This window comes from Saccopteryx leptura, chromosome 4 (genome assembly GCF_036850995.1).
Source record: "Saccopteryx leptura isolate mSacLep1 chromosome 4, mSacLep1_pri_phased_curated, whole genome shotgun sequence".
In the NCBI taxonomy this organism is placed as follows: Eukaryota; Metazoa; Chordata; class Mammalia; order Chiroptera; family Emballonuridae; genus Saccopteryx; species Saccopteryx leptura.
Window position 1 is genome coordinate 125,595,459 of NC_089506.1, and position 22,237 is coordinate 125,617,695.

Consider the following 22,237-nt stretch of genomic DNA (forward strand, 5'->3'; position numbering starts at 1 on the left):
GTCCGGCAGATATGCTGCAGCACTACTACTGGGAAAATATTTAATTGTTGTCAACAAGACACACACAGGAAAAGAAGACAAAAGAACAATGCACAGCTGTGGGCACAGAGCATGATAGGAGGCTAGGCTATAGCTCAGGGGTCAGAACCTTTTTGGCTGAGAGAGCCGTGAACGCCACATATTTTAAAATGTAATTCCGTGAGAGCCATACAACGACCCATGTACCTTATACATTATCCAGTAAAAATTTGGTGTTGTCCCAGAGGACAGCTATGATTGGCTCCAGCCACCCATAACCATGAACATGAGAGGTAGGAAATGAATGGATTGTAATACATGAGAATGTTTTATATTTTTAACGTTACTATTATTTTTATTAAAGATTTGTCTGCGAGCCAGATGCAGCCATCAAGAGCCACAAATGGTTTGCGAGCCATAGGTTCCCGACCCCTGGGATAGAGCATTGGCCTGGGATACGGAGGACCCAGGTTTAAAACCCCAAGGTCGCCAGCTTGAGCGTGGGCTCATCCAGCTTGAGCACAGGCTCACCAGCTTAAGTGCAGGGTCGCCAGCTTGAGTGTGGGATCATAGACGTAAGCCCAAGGTCTCTGGCTTGAGCAAGGGGGTCACGGGTTTGGCAGGAGCCCCTAGTTAAGGCACATATGAAAAAGCAATCCATGCAAAACAAAGGTGTCAAAACGAAGATTGAGCGGTAGAGCATCGGCCTGGCGTGCGGGGGACCTGGGTTCGATTCCCGGCCAGGGCACATAGGAGAAGCGCCCATTTGCTTCTCCACCCCTCCCCTCCTTCCTCTCTGTCTCTCTCTTCCCCTCCCGCAGCCAAGGCTCCATTGGAGCAAAGATGGCCCAGGCGCTGGGGATGGCTCCTTGGCCTCTGCCCCAGGCGCTAGAGTGGCTCTGGTCGAGGCAGAGCGATGCCTGGGGGGGGGGGGGGGAAGAGCATCGCCCCCTGGTGGGCAGAGCGTTGCCCCTGGTGGGCGTGCCGGGTGGATCCCGGTCGGGCACATGCGGGAGTCTGTCTGACTGTCTCTCCCTGTTTCCAGCTTCAGAAAAAAATACAAAAAACAAACAAACAAAAAAAAAAACAAAGATTGATGCTTCTCATCCACTCCCTTCCTGTCTGTCTGTTCTTGTCTATCCCTCTCTCTTTCTAAAAACAAAAAAAAAAAAAAAGAGAGAGAGAGAGAGCATGACCATGGATTTTCCAGACCTAAGCTGCAGACACAGAGAACTACATCAGGTAAGACTAAACAACGACAAACCAAGGAAGTTCATCTGGTCAGGTCACAGAAACTGCAAGACCCAATAGAGAAAACCTGAAAAGCAGTCAGAGGAGGAAAAGGTCACCTACAATAAAACAACAGAACTCAGAGGCCAGTAGAATGAGGTCAATGCTGAGTTCAGAGAGAAAAGATGTGGTAGAATCAAAACAGTTAGATGACGCCTGACCAGGTGGTAGCGCAGTAGATAGAGCGTCGGAAGACCCAGGTTCGAAACCCCGAGGTCGCCAGCTTGAGCATGGGCTCATCTGGTTTGAGCAAAAAGCTCACCAGCTTGAGCCCAAAATCACTGGCTCGAGCAAGGGGTTACTCAGTCTGCTGAAGGCTCGCAGTCAAAGCACTATGAGAAAGCAATCCATGAACAACTAAGGTGTTGCAACGCGCAACAAAAAACTAATGATTGATGCTTCTCATCTCTCCGTTCCTGTCTGTCTGTCCCTGTCTATCCCTCTCTCTGACTCTCTCTCTGTCTCTGTAAAAAAACAAACAAAAAACAACAGTCAGATGACTCAGCCATGACAGCCAGAGCTCTCAGACCCGTGCTTGTGAGTAAGTATGACGACCATTTTTGGAAATATACACTCCAGGAAAATTTAGAAAGCCACCTCAGGATGGCTGTGCTGTCCCATGCTTCTGGCCCAGTACTGGCTGACCACACTCCAGTCTGCTGGTACCACGGTGTTTCCCTCTGCAGCGTCCCTTTCTTGCATCCAGCTACCAGAATAGGTCTTACAAAAAGCACTGGTATCGCTTCAGGAAGCCATGTACAGGCACAGTGCAGTGCGTGAGGGAGCACTGCACCCCTGGCAGCCCAGAGTGATGAGGCCCAGGGAAGTTAGGTGACTTCCCCAGGGACACAGCCAGTGGGTGGTGGAGTGAGAATCTGAACCCATGCAACACTCATGAGAAGTGATTCGCAGCCCTGGCCGGTTGGCTCAGCGGTAGAGCGTTGGCCTGGCGTGCGGGGGACCCGGGTTTGATTCCCGGGCAGGGCACACAGGAGAAGTGCCCATCTGCTTCTCCACACCCCCCCTCCTTCCTCTCTTGTCTCTCTCTTCCCCTCCCGCAGCCAAGGCTCCATTGGAGCAAAGATGGCCCGGGCACTGGGAATGGCTCCTTGGCCTCTGCCCCAGGCGCTAGAGTGGCTCTGGTCACGGCAGAGCGATGCCCCAGAGGGGCAGAGCATCGCCCCCTGGTGGGCAGAGCATCGCCCCTGGTGGGCGTGCGGGCGCATGCGGGAGTCTGTCTGACTGTCTCTCCCTGTTTCCAGCTTCAGAAAGAAAAGAAAAAAAAAAAAAAGTTTGAGAACCACTAAACTAAGGAGAGTAAGAAGCCACAATGAAGAACTAATGCTTCTCATCTCCCTTCCTGTCTGTTTGTCCCTATCCTCTGTCACAAAAAAAAGAAAAAAGAAGCACCTGTGCACATGGCCTAAGACCCTAACTTTCTCCTCAGTGGCACACCTCTCAGAACTCTAGAACTCTGTGCATCAATCAAACCAGTTCAATAGTAACAAGATTCAGTGCAACTGCTCAACACCTGGCAAAAATACGGTGATCTGTATTGTGGTTGGTGAAGAGGACTGTAATTAACAGTGGCCTGAGGAGGAAACAGGCTTGAATCAAGCAACCTCCATGGATGACCATTTCTTCCCTACCAGGTCTCCTCCCCAATGGTACTTACTTTATTTTTAGTAGGTTGAGGGACTTGTTGGATGATGCTGTTATCTCTCCAGTCTTGTTTCTATTGATGTAAACTGAGAAACCATTATTCTGGAAGCCAAACTCCTTTGCGACCTGAAACAAGCCCCAAACAACAGAGATTTAATGAAATACTGAATTATTGCTATCTGACTGCAGGTACCTCAGACATTACTAGAACACTCATTCAATTTAGAAACTGCTCCTCATTAGTCAAATTTCTCTCATTACTGTCTCTCTGTGAGGAAGCAGAATTGCTTACACAGATGTCAAGCAAAATGAGAAAAGAGGCCAAAAAGAAGCAAAGCTTTGTGTAAACACTACAAGACTGAGTGACACACTGAAGAGTCTGAAGCAAGCCAAGAGTTGTGGCCACATCTGGAAAGTTAAATTTCAACTTTTGAAATCAACTATAAAAACCCAATTCCAATCTTCAAACATAATAGAAAAATGAAGCATCAAAAGATGCCTGTAAATCGGTAATGAACACCCACGGGGCCAGGCACTACGCATATACATGCACTCACCAAAACACAGTGAGCAGTCCTGCGTGCTGACTCCACTCTGGTGCTCAGACAGTAAATAAAAACAGACAGGCCCTGGCCGGTTGGCTCAGTGGTAGAGCATCGGTCTGGCATGTAGAAGTCCCAGGTTCGATTCCCGGCCAGGGCACACAGGAGAAGCGCCCATTTGCTTCTCCACCCTCCCCCTCTCCTTCACCTCTGTCTCTCTCTTCCCCTCCCGCAGCCGAGGCTCCATTGGAGCAAAGATGGCCCGGGCGCTGGGGATGGCTCCTTGGCCTCTGCCCCAGGCGCTAGAGTGGCTCTGGTTGCGGCAGAGCGACACCCCGGAGGGGCAGAGCATCACCCCCTGGTGGGCGTGCCAGGTGGATCCCGGTCAGGCGCATGCGGGAGTCTGTCTGATTGTCTCTCCCGGTTTCTAGCTTCAAAAAAATACACACACAAAAAAACAAACAAACAAAAAAACCAGACAAGGTTCCTGCCTTCGAGGATCTTACCATCAAATGAGGGAAACAGCCTGACTGGCAATGGCACAGTGGATGGAGTGTCGGACTGGGATGCGGAGGACCCAGGTTCGAGACCCCGAGGTCGCCAGCTTGAGTGTGGGCTCATCTGGTTTGAGGAAAGCTCACCAGCTTGGACCCAAGGTCACTGGCTCGAGCAAGGGGTTACTCGGTCTGCTGCAGCCCCACGGTCAAGGCACATATGAGAAAGCAATCAACGAACAACTAAGGTATCGCAACGAAAAACTAATGATTGATGCTTCTCATCTCTCTCCGTTCCTGTCTGTCTGTCCTTATCTATCCCTCTCTCTGACTCTCTCTCTGTCACTGTAAAAAAAAAAAATGAGGGAGACAAACTCAACATAAGTTGAGACAAGCCCCAGGGCAGGAAAGGAAGAGTGAGACATGGGAGAAGCTACTCCAGACAGGAAGATAGAGGAGGCCTCTCTGAGGACCCCATGTGAATACAGGCCTGAAGGAGAGTGAGCCTGCCACATGCAGAGCTAGGAAAGAACAATGCAAGCAGGAGGACCACGTGCACAGGCTGAAGGCAGGACAGGGTGCAGAAGAGAGGCCAGTAAGGCTGGAACCAGGCAGGCAGGTAGGAAGTGGGATGAGATGAGACTGGCAAGGTAGACAAGAGCAACATAAGGGACCATAGGGGCTTAAGGCATCTGTATTCCAGCCTCAGAGCTGAGGGAAGCCCCGGGGAGCCATGGGCTAGAGGTTGCCAAGTCCCTGATCCTAGTTCTCACCAGCTCTGCTGCAGGAGGGTAGAGAGAGGGGGAGAGCCCAGTGTGCAGCCCAGGGGAGATGGGGCTTACATGAGGCCAGGACAGTGGAGCAGAGGGAGGAGTGCCTTGCAGTTATAATCAAAAGTCCTTGCTAATTGGAAAAACAAAGGGCAGAATTGAGTGCGAGACAGGAAGTACATCAGAGTGATGTTTAGATTTCCAGCTTGAGAACTGGGTGGAGACCTGTTCTCAAGCAACACCTGTAAAGATACCACAAGAAAGGCTGAAGACAGAGACTAAAGGAAAATTGGATCTTTCACTTGACACAGACTTATTTTTCTGCGAGAGAGACAGAGATAGAGACAGTAAGAGGGACAGAAAGGTACAGAAAGACAGGAACAAAAATGAGTAGCATCAGTTCTTCGTTGTGGCATCTTAGTTGTTCACTGATTGCCCTCTAATACGTGCCTTGACCAGAAGGGATCCAGCCAAGCCAGTGGTGGCTTGCTCAAGCCAGCGACCTTGGGCTCAAGCCAGTGATCTTGGGCTTAAAGCCAGCAAACTTTGGGCTGAAGCCAGCAACCATGTCTATGATCCCACATTCAAGCCAGTGATGCGGCATTCAAGCTAGTAACCTTGGGCTTTCGAACCTGGGTCCTCCGTGTCCCAGGCCAATGTTCTACTCACTGTGCCACCACCTGGTCAGGCAACACTGAGATTTATTTATTTAATTTATTTATTCATTTTAGAGAGGAGAGAGAGAGGGAGAGAGACAGAGAGAGAGAGAGAGAGAGAGAGAGAGAGGAGAGAGACAGGGGGGAGGAGTTGGAAGCATCAACTCCCATATGTGCCTTGATCAGGCAAGCCCAGGGTTTCGAACCGGCGACCTCAGCATTTCCAGGTCGACGCTTTATCCACTGCGCTACCACAGGTCAGGCTGCAACACTGAGATTTAAAGTGACTCCCAGACACACCAGTGAAGGTGTCAGGCAGGCAGTTAGTACTTGAGTCTGGAGGCAGGAGAAGGTTTGAGCTTTAGACACTTAGGGGTCATTGGAATAAACAAACAAAGACACAGGAGATCTTGGAAGACAAACAAATGATAAAGAACAATCAAATGAAAATTCTACAACTGAAAAATACAGTAACTGAAATGAAAAAGTTACTGAATCAGCTTGTCAGCAGAAGGGAGATGACAGAGGAGTAATTAACCTAAAGACAGGTTAATAAAAACTACACAATCTGAAGAAGAGATTTAAAAGAAAAATGAACAGAGCCTGGGGAACCTCTGGGACAATGTCAAATGATCCTTGAAGAGAATAAGAATAGAATTGAGCCTGACCAGGAGGTGGCGCAGTGGATAGAGCGTTGGACTGGGATGCAGAGGTCGCCAGCATGAGGGCGGGCTCATCTGGTTTGAGCAAAAGCCCACCAGCTTGAACCCAAGGTCACTGGCTCCAGCAAGGGGTTACTCGGTCTGCTGAAGACCCACGTCAAGGCACAAATGAGAAAGCAATCAATGAACTAAGGTGTCGCGATGAAAAACTGATGATTGATACTTCTCATCTCTCTCCGTTCCTGTCTGTTCCTGTCTATCCCTCTCTCTGACTCACTCTGTCTCTGTAAAAAAAAAAAAAAAAAAAAAAAAAAAAGAATAGAATTGAGAAATATTTGAAGGAAGAATGGCTGAAAATCTCAAACTTGATAAAAAAAAATTTAAGAATAACAGCCCTAGCCCTGGCCAGGAGGGTCAGTGGTAAAGCATCAGCCCGCCGTGTGGAAGTCCTGGGTCCAATTCCTGGTCAGGGTACACAGGAGAAACACCCATCTGCTTCTCCACCCCCACCCCCACCCCCACCCCGCTGCAGCCATAGCTTGAACAGTTCAAGCAAGTTGGCTCTGGGCAATAACAATGGCCTTGCCTCAGGCCCTGAAATAGCTCCGTTGCAGAGCAACGGAGCAGCACCCCAGATGGGCAGAGGATTGCCCTGTAGGGGGCTTGCCAGGTGAATCCCAGTCAGGACATATGTGGGAATCTGTCTCTATGTCTCCCTACCTCTCACTTAATTAAAAAAAAGAAAAAGGGCAACTTCCCTAGCCTCCATCTCCTCCATCTTTCTTTTCTCGGGGCCAGGGAACCTTGCCGAGCGGGATATGCGCTCTGTACTCAATAAAGCCATTTATTATTCCACAAAAAAAAAAAAAAAAGAAAAGAAAAAGAAAAAGAAGCCTGACCAGGTGGTGGCACAGTGGATAGAGCATTAGACTGCGACACAGAGGACCTATGTTTGAAACCCCAAGGTTACTGGCTTGAGCACAGGCTCATCCTGCTCAAGCGTGAGCTCACTAGATTGAGCGCGGGGTCACTGGCTTGAGCATGGAATCACAGGTATGAACCCATGGTCACTGGCTTGAGCCCAAAGGTCACTGGCTTAAAGCCCAAGGTCGCTGGCTTGAGCAAGGGGTCACTCGCTCTGCTGGAGCCCCCCAGTCAAGGCACATATAAGAAAGCAATCAATGAACAACTAATGTGCCACGATGAAGAATTGATGCTTCTCATCTCTTTCCCTTCCTGCCTGCCTGTCCCTATCTGTCCCTCTCCTTGTCTCTCTCTCTGTAACCAAAAAAAAAAAAAAAAAAAAAAAAAAGGAAAGAGTAACAACCTTGGCCATATAGCTCAGTTGGTTAGAGCACTGTCTGGAAAACCAAGGTTGTAGGGATGATCCTGGTCAGGGCACATATAAGAATCAACCAAGAAATGCAGTCCTGGCTGGCTGGCTGGCTCAGTGGTAAAGTGTCAGCCTGGTGTGTGGATGTCCCGGGTTCGAATCCCAGTCAGAACACAGGAGAAAGCACCCATCTGGTTCTCTACCCTTCCCCCCTCCTTTCTTTCTATCTCTCTCTTCCCTGCCCACAGCCAAGGCTCCACTGGAGCAGTTTGCCCAGGCACTGAGGATGGCTCCATGGCCTCTGCCTCAGGCATTAGAATGGCTCCAGTTGCTATGGAGCAACGCCCCAGATGGGCAGAGCATCGCCCTCTGGTGGGCATGCTGGGAGGATCCCAGTCAGGCACATGCAGGAGTGTCTGCCTCCTACCTTCTCACTTCAGAAAAATCCAAAATTTGAAAAAAAAAAACCAACCAAGGAATGCATAAGTGGAAAACCAAATCCATGTTTCTTTTAAATAATTTTTTTATGGTTACTTTATTGATTTTTAGAGAGGAAGGAAGAAAGAGAGAGGCAGGACCATCAATCTGTTCCTATATGTGCCCTGACTGTGGATCAAACCAGCAACCTCTGTACTTCAGGATGATGCTTTAACCAACTGAGCCATCCGGTCAGGGTTCAAATCAATTTTTTTTAAAAGTGCCAAAGGTGGAATAAAATCTGTCAACTCAGAATTCTTTATCTGGTGAAAATACCCTTCAAATACAAGGGTAGAATGATTTCAGGTCAATGAAACCCAAGGGAGCAATGGCCAGCAGGCCTATAAATGTTCCTGGACATTCTTCAGGCAGAAGAAAAATGTTACCAGACAGAAACTCAGACCTAATGAAACACTGGAGAAAAAGCAAGGCAGAAGTCATGAGGATAAGAACTCTAAATTACACAATGTGAAAATGTCACAGAACTGTTATGAGAACCCTGACACAGGCTCTGCAAGTCCAGAGTGAGACTGGAGAGCTGTGTCCCCAAGTCCCTGACACTCACCTATACCTCATACCGCCCTTCTACCTGTTTTTTCACCAGAGTGATTTATCCTTTAATATGGAATTACTGGTAAGACTTAACATTTATTTACTATAAGGAAAAAGTTAAATTAATAGTGAACTTCATGCACTAACCTATTTTCTTCTAATATAAAAAAAATTGATTAAAACTCCAAATCACTTTGTCATCCTGAAATTCTAGAAGTGATAAGAAATTATCTTTAAGACAAAGTTAAGACTTTCTACCAGATGTACTATAGTACCTGATACCATGTGATTTTTTTCCTAAGCTAAAAGTGGCATTCATAAAATAAAGCATCAGGAAATTAAGAACATAAAATTTGTATTCTCAAGTGCAAATAATTAGGAATACAGACTAAAAATAATGGCTTTAATTTGACTCTTCCCTAAAACTGCTTAGATGTAAACTGCAATTAACTAATTGTAGCATTTCACCAATTCTGCAAAAAACCACACTTTTTCCATAGACAAAGCACTGCAAACTATCTCCAAGAATGAGAACTCTTCACCAGATGGTTAGCTGTAGGAAAGTTAAATACTCATAGATGTAAAGCAAATTCCAAAACATGGTAGGGGGTATTATGTAAAGATGACACAACCACATGATCACAGCCTGGCTTCTATTGGGACTGAGATGCATTCTCAAATATAACCAGCAACAGTCCTTCGCCTTTGCTGAACCCCACTTTGGGAGGATACAGAAATATGTCTATTTTTTAATAGTATTCCTGTGAAAATTACTGCTTCTGTGAACTTGATGAGTTCTGTATCGGAAGATACCAAAATATAACATAGGGCAATGGGCATTTACACAAAATCTTAGCAGAACCTCTTAAGAGCACAATTAAAATCTTAAAAACTTGATATCCACACCTGAGGTCATCTTGATGTGATTACTGTAATAAAGCCAGAAACATGGTATGGAATGAGAGTTTCACAAGCATTTATAATTGAAGGTAATAAAAGAGAGTATGTAGCATGACTCCATCTAAGTTCAAAAACAGCAGAACTAGCCTGACCAGGTGGTGGCGCAGTGGATAGAGCGTTGGACTGGGATGTGGAAGGACCCAGGTTCGAGACCCCGAGGTCGCCAGCTTGAGCAAAAAGCTCACCAGCTTGGACCCAGGGTCCCTGGCTCCAGCAAGGGGTTACTCAGCCTGCTGAAGGCCTGCTGTCAAGGCACATATATGAGAAAGCAATCAATGAACAACTAAGAAGTCGCAACGCACAACGAAAAACTAATGATTGATGCTTCTCATCTCTCAGTTCCTGTCTGTCTATCCCTCTCTCAGACTCTGTCTCTAAAAAAAAACAAAAAAACAGCAGAACTAAAATTTAAATGGGTTCAACAACCCATGCTCAGGTGGTGACACACTGAAGGAGGCCATTCCAGTCAGTTCAAGAGAGGGCTGGTGGGGGAGTGGGGAAGGCTGACTGATGCCTTCCACAGTGCTGGCACCATTCCACTGTGACCTGGACCTTCACTTCATTATCAGTTGGCTGCTCCTATTCTTCAAGTATTTCTTAGTATGTATTTTATTTTATGGTTAAAAAAAAAGTTTCCAAGTACTGTGAGGAGAAGGGACTGTGTCACACACTGCTGAGAGGCTCATTAAGACAGGACTAAGGGCCCTGGCCGGTTGGCTCAGTGGTAGAGCGTCGGCCTGGCGTGTAGAAGTCCCGGGTTCAATTCCCAACCAGGGCACACAGGAGAAGCACCCATCTGCTTCTCCACCCCTCCCCCTCTCCTTCCTCTCTGTCTCTCTCTTCCCCTCCCGCAGCCGAGGCTCCACTGGAGCAAAGATGGCCCGGGCGCTGGGGATGGCTCCTTGGCCTCTGCCCCAGGCGCTAGAGTGGCTCTGGTCATGGCAGAGCGACGCCCCGGAGGGGCAGAGCATCGCCCCCTGGTGGGCAGAGCGTCGCCCCCTGGTGGGCGTGCTGGATGGATCCCGGTCGGGCGCATGCGGGAGTCTGTCTGACTGTCTCTCCCCATTTCTAGCTTTGGAAAAATACAAAAAAAAAAAAAAAAAGACAGGACTAAGGCCTGACCAGGCGGTGGCGCAGTGGATAGAGCATCGGACTGGGATGCAGAGGACCCAGGTTCAAGACCCCGAGGCCACCAGCTTGAGCACGGGCTCATCTGGTGTGAGCAAAGCTCACCAGCTTGGACCCAAGGTCGCTGGCTTAAGCAAGGGGTTACTTGGTCGGCTGTAGCCCCCCCCCATCAAGGCACATATGTGAAAGCAATCAATGAACAATTAAGATGTGCCCATCTGCTTCTCCACCCCTCCCCCTCTCCTTCCTCTCTGTTTCTCTCCTCCCCTCCCGCAGCCAAGGCTCCATTGGAGCAAAGTTGGCCCAGGCACTGGGGATGGCTCTATGGCCTCTGCCTCAGGTGCTAGAATGGCTCTGGTTGCAACAGAGCAACGCCCCAGATGGGCAGAGCATCGCCCCCTGGGGGGCGTGCCAGGTGGATCCCAGTCGGGCGCATGAGGGAGTCTATCTGACTGCCTCCCCGTTTCCATCTTCAGAAAAATACAAAAATAAATAAATAAATAAATAATTGATGTTTCTCATCTCTCTCTCCCTTCCTATCTGTCTGTCCCTATCTGTCCCTCTCTCTCTGACTCTGTCTCTGCCACAAAAAAAAAAAAAAAAAAAAAGACAAGACTAAGAACCACCCACAATAATGAGCAGGTAGAACCTGGGGTGACTCAACAGGGGCCGTTTCAGGGGAGCAACAGCAGAAGGCAGACAGGGTGATAGCAAGTGGGACAGTCAGAGAGATCTGTCCTGGGGTTACATCTGATGACTCAGAGAGGGAACTTAAGTGAGAAGCATCAGATGGTCTCAAAGGCACCAATGACTACGATTCTCTGAGGCATTTGCAATGTACTCTATGACATCGCACTTGCAAACATTTCCTTATGCTGCATAATGGCACATATTAAACCAGGATCAAGGCCTCCAAGGGAGGAAACAGCATACTGGAGCCAGCACTGTACACAGTGGACCACACACACTTTTTAAGCAAGTTTGTGAGGACAGAAAGGACATCTCAAAGCCCACTTATAGGGCACATATGTATAGCCAAATTTTTAATTATTAAATATTAGTATAATCCGCCTGACCAGGCGGTGGCACAGTGGTTAGAGCATAGGACTGGGATGCGGAAGGACCCAGGTTCGAGACCCCGAGGTCACCAGCTTGAGCCCAGGCTCATCTGGCTAGAGCAAAAAGCTCACCAGCTTGGACCCAAGGTCACTGGCTCGAGCAAGGGGTTACTCGGTCTGCTGAAGGCCCACGGTCAAGGCACATATGAGAAAGCAGTCAATGAACAACTAAGGTGTCGCAACGAAAAACTGATGATTGATGCTTCTCATCTCTCTCTGTTTCTGTCTGTCTATCCCTATCTATCCCTCTATCTGAGTTTCTCTGTTACTGTAAAAAAAAAAAAAAAGATTAGTATAATCCTACTAATATGAGATACATAGAGTAATCAGATTCATAGAGAAAGAAAGTAGGATGGTAGTTACCAGGGCTGGGGGAGGGAGAAGGCAAAGTTAGTGTTTAGTGGGGACAAAGTTTCTTTTTATTTATTTATTTATTCATTTTAGAGGAGAGAGAGAGAGAGAGAGAGAGAGAGAGAGAAGGGGGGGAGGAGCAGGAAGCACCAACTCCCACATGTGCCTTGACCAGGCAAGCCCAGGGTTTTGAATCGGCGACCTCAGCATTCCAGGTCGATGCTTGATCCACTGCGCCACCACAGGTCAGGCAGGGACAGAGTTTCAGATCTATATGATGAAAAGTTCTGGAGGTGGAGGGTGGTGATGGTTGCACAATATGAATATACTTAATGCTACGGAACTGTGCACTTAAAAATAGTTTAGATCAGGGGTCTCAAACTCAACTCAGCATGTGGGCTGCAGAGCAAGATCACAGCTGTTCAGCGGGCCGCACTAGGTCTACAAAAGGTAACTGTTACGCAATACTTTTCAGTGTCACAAAACGACCAGAAACTGTAGTTCGTGGATTAGTCTGCGGGCCGCAAAAAATTGTTCGGCGGGCCGCAAGTTTGAGACCTCTGGTTTAGATGAAAGATTTTGTGTTACTTTGTCTCACAATTTTAAAAAAGATGTAAATCTATATTTATAGACATGGAACCATGTCCATAACCTACTGTCAAGTGAAAAAAAGCAAGTTAAAAATTATCATATAATGCAGGGGTCCCCAAACTTTTTACACAGGGGCAGGCCAGTTCACTGTCCCTCAGATCGTTGGAGGGCCAGACTATAAAAAAAACTATGGGCCCTGGTCGGTTGGCTCAGCGGTAGAGCGTCGGCCTGGCGTGCGGGGGACCCAGGTTCGATTCCCGGCCAGGGCACATAGGAGAAGCGCCCATTTGCTTCTCCACCCCCCCCCCCTTCCTCTCTGTCTCTCTCTTCCCCTCCCACAGCGAGGCTCCATTGGAGCAAAGATGGCCCGGGTGCTGGGGATGGCTCCTTGGCCTCTGCCCCAGGCGCTAGAGTGGCTCTGGTTGCGGCAGAGCGACGCCCCGGAGGGGCAGAGCATCGCCCCCTGGTGGGCAGAGCATCGCCCCCTGGTGGGCAGAGCGTCACCCTGGTGGGCGTGCCGGGTGGATCCCAGTCGGGCGCATGCGGGAGTCTGTCTGACTGTCTCTCCCCGTTTCCAGCTTCAGAAAAAAAAAAAAAAAAGAACAAATCCCTATGTACACTGCACATATCTTATTTTAAAGTAAAAACACAAAACGGGAACAAATACAATATTTAAAATAAAGAACAAGTAAATTTAAATCAACAAACTGGCCAGTATTTCAGTGGGAACTATGCTCCTCTAACTGACCACCAATGAAAGCGGTGCCCCTTCTGGAAGTGTGGCGGGGGCCAGATAAATGGCCTCAGGGGGCCACATGCGGCCCGCGGGCCATAGTTTGGGGACCCCTGATATAATGGGTGCATTGTAATAGCAACAGTGTCTTTCTATGCTTGCCCGCAGGGCAACAGGACTGATGTATGGGGCACTGCCTGGCTCATATAAACCTGTCAACCACGTGCATGGCTGGACAACTGCAACCCCCAACATTTCTATCAAACAAGTCATTCCATCATCAGTCAAGGAAGGCACAAGATCCTCAATTGTCAAGCCTGCTAGTAAGCGCCAAGAGAACTCTAGCACCAGCACCAACACCTGCAGAATGGTGTCGGCAACTGGTGCAGTGATCTTCCTAACAGTGCAGACAATAATGCTCTGCAGTAAGACATGGACCTAACAGTTGAGTCAAAAATGGTTCAGAGGCCCTGGCCGGTTGGCTCAGTGGTGAAGCATCGGCCTGGCATGCAGGAGTCCCGGGTTCGATTCTCGGCCAAGGCACACAGGAGAAGCGCCCATCTGCTTCTCCACCCTTCACCCTCTCCTTCCTCTCTGTCTCTCTCTTCCCCTCCTGCAGCCAAGGCTCCATTGGAGCACAGTTGGTCCGAGTGCTGGGGATGGCTCCATGGCCCCTGCCTCAGGCGCTAGAATGGCCCTGGTTGCAGCGGAGCAACGCCCCAGATGGGCAGAGCATCACCCCCTGGTTGGCATGCTGGGTGGATCCTGGTCGGGCGCATGCGGGAGTCTGTCTGACTGTCTCCCCGTTTCCAACTTCAGAAAAATACAAAAAAAAGAGAAATGGTTCAGAGGGCTGGACTCTGAAAGTGACATTGCAAGGAGATACTACCACTTAACTGTATTAAGATGTTCTGCCCATGTATACAGAATAATAATACATGATTAAAATAAATTATTTCCAAATAGCCTAAAAAAGCAGTATCTGTAAGTATAAAATAAAGTTCTAAGTAGCAAGGAAAAGCAAGTGTAACAACTCCTTTTTCTTTCTTAGTGGTTCATAAATATTTCTCCTTAAATTCATTAATGACTTAGCCCTTGCCAGGTAGCGCAGTTGGTTAGAATATTGTCTGGATATACCAAAGTTATGGATTCGCTCCACGGTCAAGGTACCTATAAAATTCAACCAATGAATGAATAAATAAGTGGAACAAATGAATGCCTTTTTCTCTCTCTAGTTACCACAACTAAAGTTCAAGAAATTCCCCTCACAAAGCCCCAGAGAGCAAAGAACTGTGTACAGTCCTCTTGTCTGTTGCTTTATCTTCACAACTGTCTGCAGTGCTCGGCAAACTCATTAGTCAACAGAGCCAAATATCAACAGTACAACGACTGAAATTTCTTTTGAGAGCCAAATTGTTTAAACTTAAACTATATAGGTAGGTACATTCCTTATCAAGGTAGCACCCGCACGTGGTATTTTGTGGAAGAGCCACACTCAAGGGGCCAATGAGCAGCATGTGGCTCACAAGCCGACCAAGGGTAGGGGATAGTTACTTAAGGCTTCATCTTCATCTCAGATGATCTTTCAAGAACTTTGGCACCTACTGTGACCTACTACTATTGGAGGGGCAAGCTAACAATGGTCAGCTGCTACCTAGAGCCAAGAGTAGGATATTAAGAACTTCTTGAAAACTCAGAGAGTCTCTTCTCTGTTGCCTATTACACCTAGTTCTTTTCCTTTACAAATATGGTCCCATAAGCAGTGCCACTAAAATCATGATAGCAAGTACCTTTTAGAAACCAAATTTTCTAAGTGTTCTATCTTCCCTAACAGATCACAGGCCTACTGAGGCCTTCATTAAATCCTCTTCACTCCCTTGACCTTCAGTTTCCACTTTTGTAAAATTAAAAAGATCAGAGTATAAGGCCTGACCTGTGGTGGCACAGTGGATAAAGCGTCAACCTGGAATACTGAAGTTGCTGGTTCAAAACCCTGGGCTTGCCTGGTCAAGGCACATATAGGAGTTGATGCTTCCTGCTCCCCCTCTTCTCTATCTGTCTCTCCTCTCTCCTCTCTCTCTCTCTAAAAAGGAATAAATAAAATCTTAAAAAATAAAAAATATATCTCACTTAAACTTAAAAAAAAAAGATCAGAATATAAGAAACCTAAGATTTCCTCTAACAGTCTGTGACCCTACAATTTTTTTACTTATGAAAATCATTAATTTTTTGTCATTACAAAGGTTTCACCTGCTTGCAACAAATACAAATAACGTTAAATGTATAAGTAGAAGTTGGCAAAAACATTCTGTAACAGGCCAGACAGTAAATATTTTGGCTTTGCAGGTCACGCTCTCTGTCACAACTAATCGACTTGGTTGTCAGATCTCAAAAGCAGCATTATATATAAGGTCTACCGGAAAGTTCTGTCCGTTTCTATCACAACAAGTTTTGACACATAAGCACATGTTTATTTGGTGCATGTGTGCCTCTCTATTTTTTTTTTGTGCCTATTTTTATCACTTAATGTATACATACTGACGTAGCAAATTAACTAAAACAAAGTTGATTCACGTTAGTCTTAAGTGTGAGGCGATAGTGTACTCATGGCTACTGATAAAGTTCATTTACGGCCTGACCTGTGGTGGCGCAGTGGATAAAGCGTCGACCTGGAAATGCTGAGGTCGCCGGTTCAAAACCCTGGGCTTGCCTGGTCAAGGCACATATGGGAGTTGATGCTTCCAGCTCCTCCCCCTTCTCTCTCTCTGTCTCTCTCTTCTGTCTCTCTCTCTCCCTCTCTCTCTCCTCTCTAAAAATGAATAAAATAAAAATAAATAAAATAAATAAATAAAAAAGTTCATTTACGCCACTGTATTGTATACAAATTTCAACAAGGAAGAAATGCTACAGAAGCATGTAGAAATTTTTTTTTTTTTTTTTTTTTTATTTATTCATTTTAGAGAGGAGAGGGAGAGACAGAGAGGAGAGACAGAGAGAGAGAGAAGTGGGGGAGGAGCTGGAAGCATCAACTCCCATATGTGCCTTGACCAGGCAAGCCCAGGGTTTCGAACCGGCGACCTCAGCATTTCCAGGTCGACGCTTTATCCACTGCGCCACCACAGGTCAGGCCAGCATGTAGAAATTTATTGAAAGTGTTTGGTGAAGGTAGTTTCTGATAGGACATGCAGAAGATGGTTCAAAAAATTCAAAACAGGTGATTTCGACCTTTCTGATAAGCCACGTTCTGGGCGACCATCTTTGATCAATGACAATGTTGTTAAGACCATGTTGGAGCAAGATCCTTTTCTGACAACATCGGAGATCACAGAAAGGCTTAATTCAGCTCAGCAAACCATTTCGGACCATATTCGGAAGATAGGATTGGTGTGGAAATATATTATTTAATAAAGTTTATTGACGGTAAGAAAAATTTGTATTTTGTTTTATTTCAAAAACGGACAGAACTTTCCAGTAGACCTTATATAAACCAGTGAGAGTGGCTGTGTCCCAATACAACTTTATATATATAAACAAATAAACAAACAAAAAACAAAACAGGCGGCCAGCCCATGAGGCATAGTTAGTTCACTGCTCTCTCCTTCCTGCAGGCCAGGCCTCTCCTCTCAGGCTGCCTCTGAAGTCTGGCTGTGCTCTTTCTCATCACATTCTGTGCTATAACAGATCTACATAGCTGTCACCTCTTAACAAAGTAGGATCATTCTACACATGTTTTTAACTATTTCCCTTTGATAAACAATTCAAGTTTTTCACTCTCATAAATATTATCCCAGTGAAATACTTTTTTTTTTTTTTTTTTTTTATTCATTTTTAGAGAGGAGAGAGAGAGACAGAGGAGAGAGAAACAGAGAGAGAGAAGGGGGGAGGAGCTGGAAGCATCAACTCCCATATGTGCCTTGACCAGGCAAGCCCAGGGTTTCGAACCGGCGACCTCAGCATTTCCAGGTCGACACTTTATCCACTGCGCCACCACAGGTCAGGCTGTGAAATACTTTTGCACTTCCTTTAGGACCTTGGTCCTACAATTGTACACTGTGACCAGCTGTGACAATCTGACCCTGTATCAGTCCAACCAATTATGACAGGATAAAGCATGTAAGAGACAACCCGGGCGTGGGTAGGACCAGGAAATGAGGAAAAGAGAAAGGTAAATAACAGGAAGGGAATTACAGTGAAGAATGGAGATCCTGAAAGGTCAATACCCAAAGCCACAGGTACCTTTTTCAGAAACATTGCAGCTGTCTCTCTTTTTGTTGCTGTGATCCGCTTCACCCCATCTGGGGACTGAACACGGATTATCTGTTGTAAATCAAACAAGACAGTTACTACAGACTAGGAAGTCCAGCTCTATCACTGAGACTGACGTATGTAGTTCCCCAAGCCCACCCAACCCCTACAATGCCTACCCATGCTTCTTCAAAAGGAAGCACAGGTGAGGTGCAGGGTCTGCCACTTACAGGAGGACACACTGAGAGCACTGCCTTGGCTCTCCACTTTTATTATTTCAATCAGAAAAACACAACTTCAATGTTTAACCATCATGTATAAAGAGTATATCTGAAACACTGACTTTTTCTCTTCAAATTAAAAGGGGGGGGGCACCCCACCATAAATCATGAATGACTGGGTTCTTCTAAAAAAGATCAAACTTTGTTCCAGGATCTATACACAGACATTAGTCTGATTTAAAAGAATCACAGGAAATCTTTTAATTTGTCATTTATTTTTAGTAAAAAGATTAAAATAAATGTGTTTAATACCACAGTATAACTTGGCAGGGTTTTAAGAAAATGTAAAACAGCCAGCAGGACTGGAAGACTAGGGGACAAAGAGCACCCCTTTCCAAGATGTGATTTTATGCTGATCAAAGCCCTCCTGAAGGTGAGTTATTACGCCCAGCCAACTATGCAAGAGGCAGGAGAAGGCATGCCTTGCCGCCCAGACAGGTAGGTGATGCTCCAACTAGCTGGGAAGGGCAGGATGGACAGATAGGAATATGCCAGAAAGCACTCATGTGGTATTCTTCCCTCTCAACAATCTCTGCACTGTGCACTGTGTCTGAAACAACACTATATGGATAAAAAACATCACAAGCCATTGTCTTAAAAAAAAAAAAAAAAAGCTTTTCACTGACACATGACAAAATGCTACAATAGCTTTCCATCTACCATCTGCTTTTATCAAACAAATGAAGAATAATCCAGACTTTCCTAAAATAGCTTGACTGTCTCATTTTCTAATATTTTCACTTGACTGAAAAGGCTTTGCCCTCATATTGTTTGTTCTCTTTTTAAGATTTTGTTTTGAATAATCCTATGACATCCCAACTGTTAAGAGCATAAAATATTTTCTGTATGCTCTTTAACTACATCTAACTATCTCCCCCACATCCGTGTGGAGTGCAGATACACAGGCTTCTGGCTTTTGATTTCTAGTTCCCTCCACTCTGATCCAACACCTAAAAAACACTCTGGGCATTATGTATTTGCTTCTGAAACATCCTCAGCACTGAGGTTTGTTGAGAGAGAAAGCTGTTTCTCTCTAAGAGATTCTGTGACCACTCCTTCAACTGCTCACTTGGGAACAAGAGCCTGACACTCCACTCCGTTAGGAGCCAGAGCTCAAGTTGACACAGTTCAGGGACAGCTGTGAAGCTTAAGTCATTCTACATGACTGGCCACAACAGGGTGGTGGTCTGGGTGCCAAGGTAAGCCACTGTTGAACCTGTACTACGGGAAACTGTGGCTTGGTGTCTAACAAGAACTACAAAGTAAAATACACAGGGGACAGACCTGACAACATGAATACACAGCCTCTTGGTAACTCAGGTGTCCCTATTTGTAAGAAAAGGAACTCAGAAAACTTCTTGGTAAGATGATAATTAGTTATACCCACAGAAATGTTTAGAATACCTCTTTCTAAACTAAAAAAAAAACAAAAACCAACTTTTAAATCAATTACAGAAGGATCAGATTCCATGCCGTATTATCTGAGAAACTAGACAAGAGATCCATACTGTAGAAGGCAGCCTCGTCTTAACGCACACTAGCAGAAAAACAGCTTCATGGGAAATTCCCCTGTCTGGGGGTGACTCCAGTTAAAAGCACTGCTGTGACCAGAAAGTATGAAACCAGATTTGAATGCTACCTCCGAACCTATTTCTAGAAGTCACCAATGATTAGTGAATCTCATTTTCAAAGGAGTCAAGTTTCTCTTGGACCACCTCCAGGCTGGAGAGCTGAGTCAGGAGTCACTACAGGGGCGCCTTCAACTCAAGGCCCGATCTTCCTACAGACGCAAGATATGTGGGAAGGCTGCTCTGGACAGCAGGCTGAGTCCAGGGGACCTGGGCACCTGACTGCTAGTTGTCACCCAGTGCTGCTTGGCTGCCCTGGGGAATCCCAAAGTTTTTAATGGCAACCAAAATTCTTCTGTCCAACTGGTCTGTTGATTCTGTTTCCTGACACGTTGACTTTGGAAAGGCACTTTTTCACGAATTAAAGTTTTTTGATTTTCAGCGGCTGTGCTCCCTGTAAGGGGTAAAAGAGGAGTGTGCCAGTCCTAATTTCAGGAAATCAACTACTGCACCGCTCCTGCACAGGCAGGAAGCTGTCAACCGCTCGTTGCCACCAGGAACGAGTCGGCCAGGCTCCCGTCTGCTCCGGCTCAGCTCGGCGTCCTCCCCGGGGACGGGCCTGCAAGGTGCCCGCGGGGAGGAGGCGCCCAGCATTCGCGAGTCGTGACAGGGCCCCGACAGGTGCAGGTGCTTTACAGGACTGAGCGACATGCGGGAGGCGAGGACGTAGCCCGCCAGGGGACGCCCGGCCAGCCGGCCAGCCCGGCCGCGAGGAGACGGGCAGGGAGGCACGGCCGCTAGGCCAGCCCCGCCGCCTTCTCCGGCGCGCGGATGAGAGCTAGGCTCTGGGACCGAGAGGAGCCGCGGAGGGTCGGGAGCCCAGCTCCACAGCCAGCCCAGTGCGAAAGGCAGGTGGGCCGCGGGGGCCCCTACAGGCCGCGCCGGCAAATCTGCTGCCTCATCCCGGCGCCCGCTCCCGCCCGCCGCCTCACTCACGATGCTCTCGGCCATGGCGGCCACTCCCGCCTCCAGGCTCGAGCCCCGGGCCGCCGCCGCTTGCCGCCCCGCGGGCCTCGCAGCCCCGGCCCCGGCCTCAGCCCCGGCCCCAGCCTCCTGCTGCCGCCGCCACCGCCGCTCCAGCTTCGCCGCCCAACAGCCACAGCCGCGACATCCGGTGCCCCGCCCAACGCACTCCGCTGGCCGCGCAGCCCCGAAACCAGGTTCCGGCCGCGCCACGGCCGAACGTGCACACGGCGTCCATGCGCTCACCTCCGCTCCCGGCTGCTCCGCCGCGCCGCGCCCCTTCACCGCCTAAAACTCCTGGGAAGATGGCTTTGTGTACACCTGAAGCTAGTATAAAGTAATAATGAATGTCACCTCTAATTGAAAATGTTTTATATTTAAAAATACTTTTAATCAAAAAGGGACTTTATTAATGACATGTGCTACTTATTAGAAACCCAAGGAATCGAGGAAAATCTAAAGAGAAGCAGAAATAACCATTGGTGGGTTGTTATTGGGGAAAATGGCTTTGCAAATACCTCACTCGTCACACAGAAATAGAGAAATGATTTCAGGAAAGTGACATTGTGCCTCCCTGTTATGCAAAATAATAATAATAAGTTACTTTCCCTGAATCTAACTTAAGGAAGACACTTGAACTTCGACTGCATTTTAGATAAACGTTTCTTTGCCACAGAGGTATCATGTCCTATGATGTGCCACCAAGGCCAGTTTCCTGGCCACTCACCTCTGATGCTCAAAGGTCTCATACTCGATTCAATATTCTGCTGACACTGTCTTAAAATTGTTAATAACTTTGAACCAGGAGCTCCACATTTTTATTTTGCACTGGGCCCTGCAAATTTTATAGCTGACCTTGCCTATGATTGCAAAAAAGTTATGAAACATTCAAGAGGCTAAAATCTGTTTGTTTTTTTTACCCCTGTGGTTCAATTTCAGCTCCTGTGCTGGAAAAAGTTAGGAAATTGTTTACTCTCATTTCCTCGTATCCCCACTTGATTTTGTTGTTACTGTTTGAGATTTACACAGTGTCAGTATTTGGGACACATTCTGTTCTTTCATCTCAGTTACAGCAGTTATTTGAACTTGACTTGTTCATTCCATCACCAAATACTTATTAAGTGTGTACTTTCTGGGTGGCATGGCTCCCATGCTGGGTATAGAACAGAAACAAAACAGAGCCCTACCCTATGGAATCCACCAGGGGATGACAAAGGTCAGGGGCACCGGAGTGCTAGGTCGTTTGGGGGGCCAATAGCAGCACCTGTCGCTGATTGTAAAGTGGTAGGTGAAAGGAGGCTGGAACCTGAGTGTCAAACAGAAGTAGCCAAAACACAGCGGGGGTGGGGAATGATGGGGAGGACCAGGCGTAGTCCAGAAACTCACCCTTTGTCCTGCCCCCTCTGACCTCAACAGGTCCTTGGAAGCCAACAGCAGCCATGACATACACACCACAACCTTACACACACCACAGAGGGGACAAAGGAGGTGTGGTCAGCTCAGGCCCAAGGTCTCACAGAGTTGGTGGTAGATGGGGGTTTAATCTGAGCTTTCCTCCCCACTGGATGATACAGAGTCAGAGAGCCTCAAGAGCATGGTGGCTGTATACCTGGTGTCCTTTAGGCACTGCACACAATGGTGACCATGATAAAAATCCTGCCCCTTAGAAGCTCAAAGGGTGGGAGATCCCAGGTACCCTGTAACCAGGAAGGATGGGATCTGGCCAATGGATATTGTCTAATTTTTACAGGGAATAAAACAGGAAATAAACTGGCATTTAGCT

At 47.2% G+C, this 22,237-nt stretch overlaps 1 protein-coding gene across 2 annotated transcripts in view; it reads right to left on the reverse strand.

Moving 5' to 3' along the window:
• NPLOC4 (NPL4 homolog, ubiquitin recognition factor) overlaps positions 1-20,628 on the reverse strand; it is a 70,219-nt gene extending 49,591 nt beyond the window's left edge. Inside the window, exons 1-3 of one of the 2 annotated variants that reach the window (XM_066381540.1) lie at positions 20,428-20,628; positions 17,574-17,654; positions 2,984-3,096 (exon numbers count right to left, since the gene is read on the reverse strand). In XM_066381540.1, the coding sequence (XP_066237637.1) occupies positions 2,984-3,096; positions 17,574-17,654; positions 20,428-20,442 (209 nt within the window). In that variant the 5' untranslated portion in view covers positions 20,443-20,628. The remainder of the gene's footprint in view (positions 1-2,983; positions 3,097-17,573; positions 17,655-20,427) is intronic. The other variant, XM_066381541.1, reaches the window with a different exon arrangement.
• Between the last annotated feature and the right edge of the window lie 1,609 nt (positions 20,629-22,237).